We start from the raw sequence: 1,984 nt of genomic DNA on the forward strand, positions 1-1,984 counted from the left end.
TCATACATCAGCCTTACCTGCAGAACCACCTTCTCAATAGAGGAGAAGTTTAGGCTATGATGTCATGTGTTCCACCAAAGTTGCCTCAGCTGGGAAGCTACAATCAGGCTGTAGTTGTGGTTGTAGCTGGTGAACTGTTTACATTTTTCTGGTAGAAATTGGCTTGAGGGCAAGGAATAAATTAGGCACAGGAGGCAATCAGAAGATGCTGAGGTTTTCGGTTTACTGCTATGGGTTTATGTTTGAAAGGTATAGGACTAAAATAAAAGCGTGTTCATAGTTATTGGAGATCCACAGTTATTCTGTGGGCTGACTTTTGTAGGAGGTGACTTTATTGGTGGGGGTTTTTTGCCATTTGTGATCTCAGTTTTACAGCCTGAAAGCAGTTCGATTTGTATCATTTTCAGAGTAGGTGCCTGCCGCTTGGAAACCTTTCAGAATTAGGAGTTTCATTGAATGAGTCCTTTGGCATTTTTAAATGCCTTAGGATATTTTTAGGTCTGGGGTATAGCTGTTGCTTCTGAAAGGGCAGAAACTTTTCTGGGAAAAGGACCAAGTGGCTTTGAGACATGGGAGGTAGCAGAGTGCCTTTCATGGCTTGGAGAGGCTGCTGGGAAGCTGGGCTAGGAGAAGACAAGGCTAAGTTCTGCCCAGCAGGCTTTCCCTGCATTGCTTGTGGAAAAGCTTTCCTATAATAGGGTCTAATTCCCATTAAGTTGTTAATTTGATGTGGATTTTGTCCCTCCGCTAAGGTTCTTGACGGTGGAGCTGGGTGATAAAGGGTTGACCCTGGGATGCCGTGTACAAAATTGCAGAGGAGGTAATGCCACATCCCCCCGGGCAGTCTCTGCAGAGTCACCCGAGGCCACAGGCTGGAGAGGCTCCGCAAAGCTTCGCGGTTCCACGCGGCAGCAGGGAAACCGTCCTCGGTGTGATAAAGCTGAGAGCAATAGATGCAGAGCGCGATCCCTGGATACTTCCGCAAGAAACTGTAGATTTTACTTATGCAGCAGTGGTAAGCCTCGTTACAGGGCGAGTAATTTGAAAAGAGGAGGATGTAGCCAATGTTTTCATGGGCATCTGTAACTGCATCCAGATAACCGCCCACCTCAAACAACAGAGATTCTGGATGGTGGTCTTGCTCAGTACAGTTTGTAGCGTGGCCTTTTTGGACTACTCTGCCTGAGAAGCTCCTCAACTCATAGAAGAGAAGGTGTTTGTTTGGGAGAGATTCTGTTGATCTGTATGGGAAGCCAAAGACCCTGTGAAATTCTGCGTAAGGGACTCTCGCTTCTTCACCAGTCCGCACGTGGTAGGGACACTTAGCGCAGACGTGGTTCTGCCTCTGCCAGAAATAGGGCTTTACCACAGTCCCCTGATTTGTCAGATATTCTTGGAAAATTGTTTTCTCTCCTGGATTCATGTTCTGTTGGAAAATCGCCCCGTTTATGTGCTATATAGCTGACAGTCCTGAATGCAAAAGGAAAGTAATGCTTTCATTTAACCCTTCAGTCTGTGTTGCATTTAAGCTGCAAAAATGATGGGAGGTAGTCCCTTCAAAAAAAGTAACAAGACTTGTAGCAGGACATAGAAACGTTGTTGATGACACAGAGAACAAAGCTCTCTTGCAGCCTGGGAGCATTTTTAGTTTTCACAAACTAGCCTTTTTGCTAAAAACATGAGTAAAAAGTATTTCTCTGGCTTCTGCCCTCTTACCTTAGACAGGAGAAAGTGCATAAGAAAGACAGGCATGCTTTTCAGGAATTGATTAGCAGATGAGCCTTATGCAAGCTGGCAAAACAAACAAGTACACACCAACAAAAAAAAGAGGTGTAATTACCATCTCAGCAGTTGCATCTCAGGGTAACAGTAAATACTTACCTGATTTCCTTCACTGGCTTTTTAGGATTGGTTCAGCGATCCCACTTTGGTGAATACTGCAAGCTTTCTTTTCAAAATTAGGTGGTGCAGAAGAAAGTCCCTA

At 44.9% G+C, this 1,984-nt stretch overlaps 1 protein-coding gene across 1 annotated transcript; it reads right to left on the bottom strand.

The window, feature by feature from the left end:
- Window positions 1-403: 403 nt before the first annotated feature.
- LOC142602828 (putative C->U-editing enzyme APOBEC-4) lies at window positions 404-1,423 on the bottom strand. Its single transcript, XM_075760579.1, has one exon. The coding sequence runs from the start codon at window positions 1,421-1,423 to the stop codon at window positions 404-406; it is 1,020 nt and encodes a 339-aa protein (XP_075616694.1).
- Window positions 1,424-1,984: the final 561 nt, after the last annotated feature.

This window comes from Balearica regulorum, chromosome 8, assembly GCF_011004875.1.
Source record: "Balearica regulorum gibbericeps isolate bBalReg1 chromosome 8, bBalReg1.pri, whole genome shotgun sequence".
Taxonomy (NCBI): domain Eukaryota; kingdom Metazoa; phylum Chordata; class Aves; order Gruiformes; family Gruidae; genus Balearica; species Balearica regulorum.

What these genes read in the sequence shown, in the direction of transcription:
- LOC142602828 (XM_075760579.1), bottom strand. Translation starts at nt 1,423, where the DNA reads ATGAATCCAGGAGAGAAAACAATTTTCCAAGAATATCTGACAAATCAG.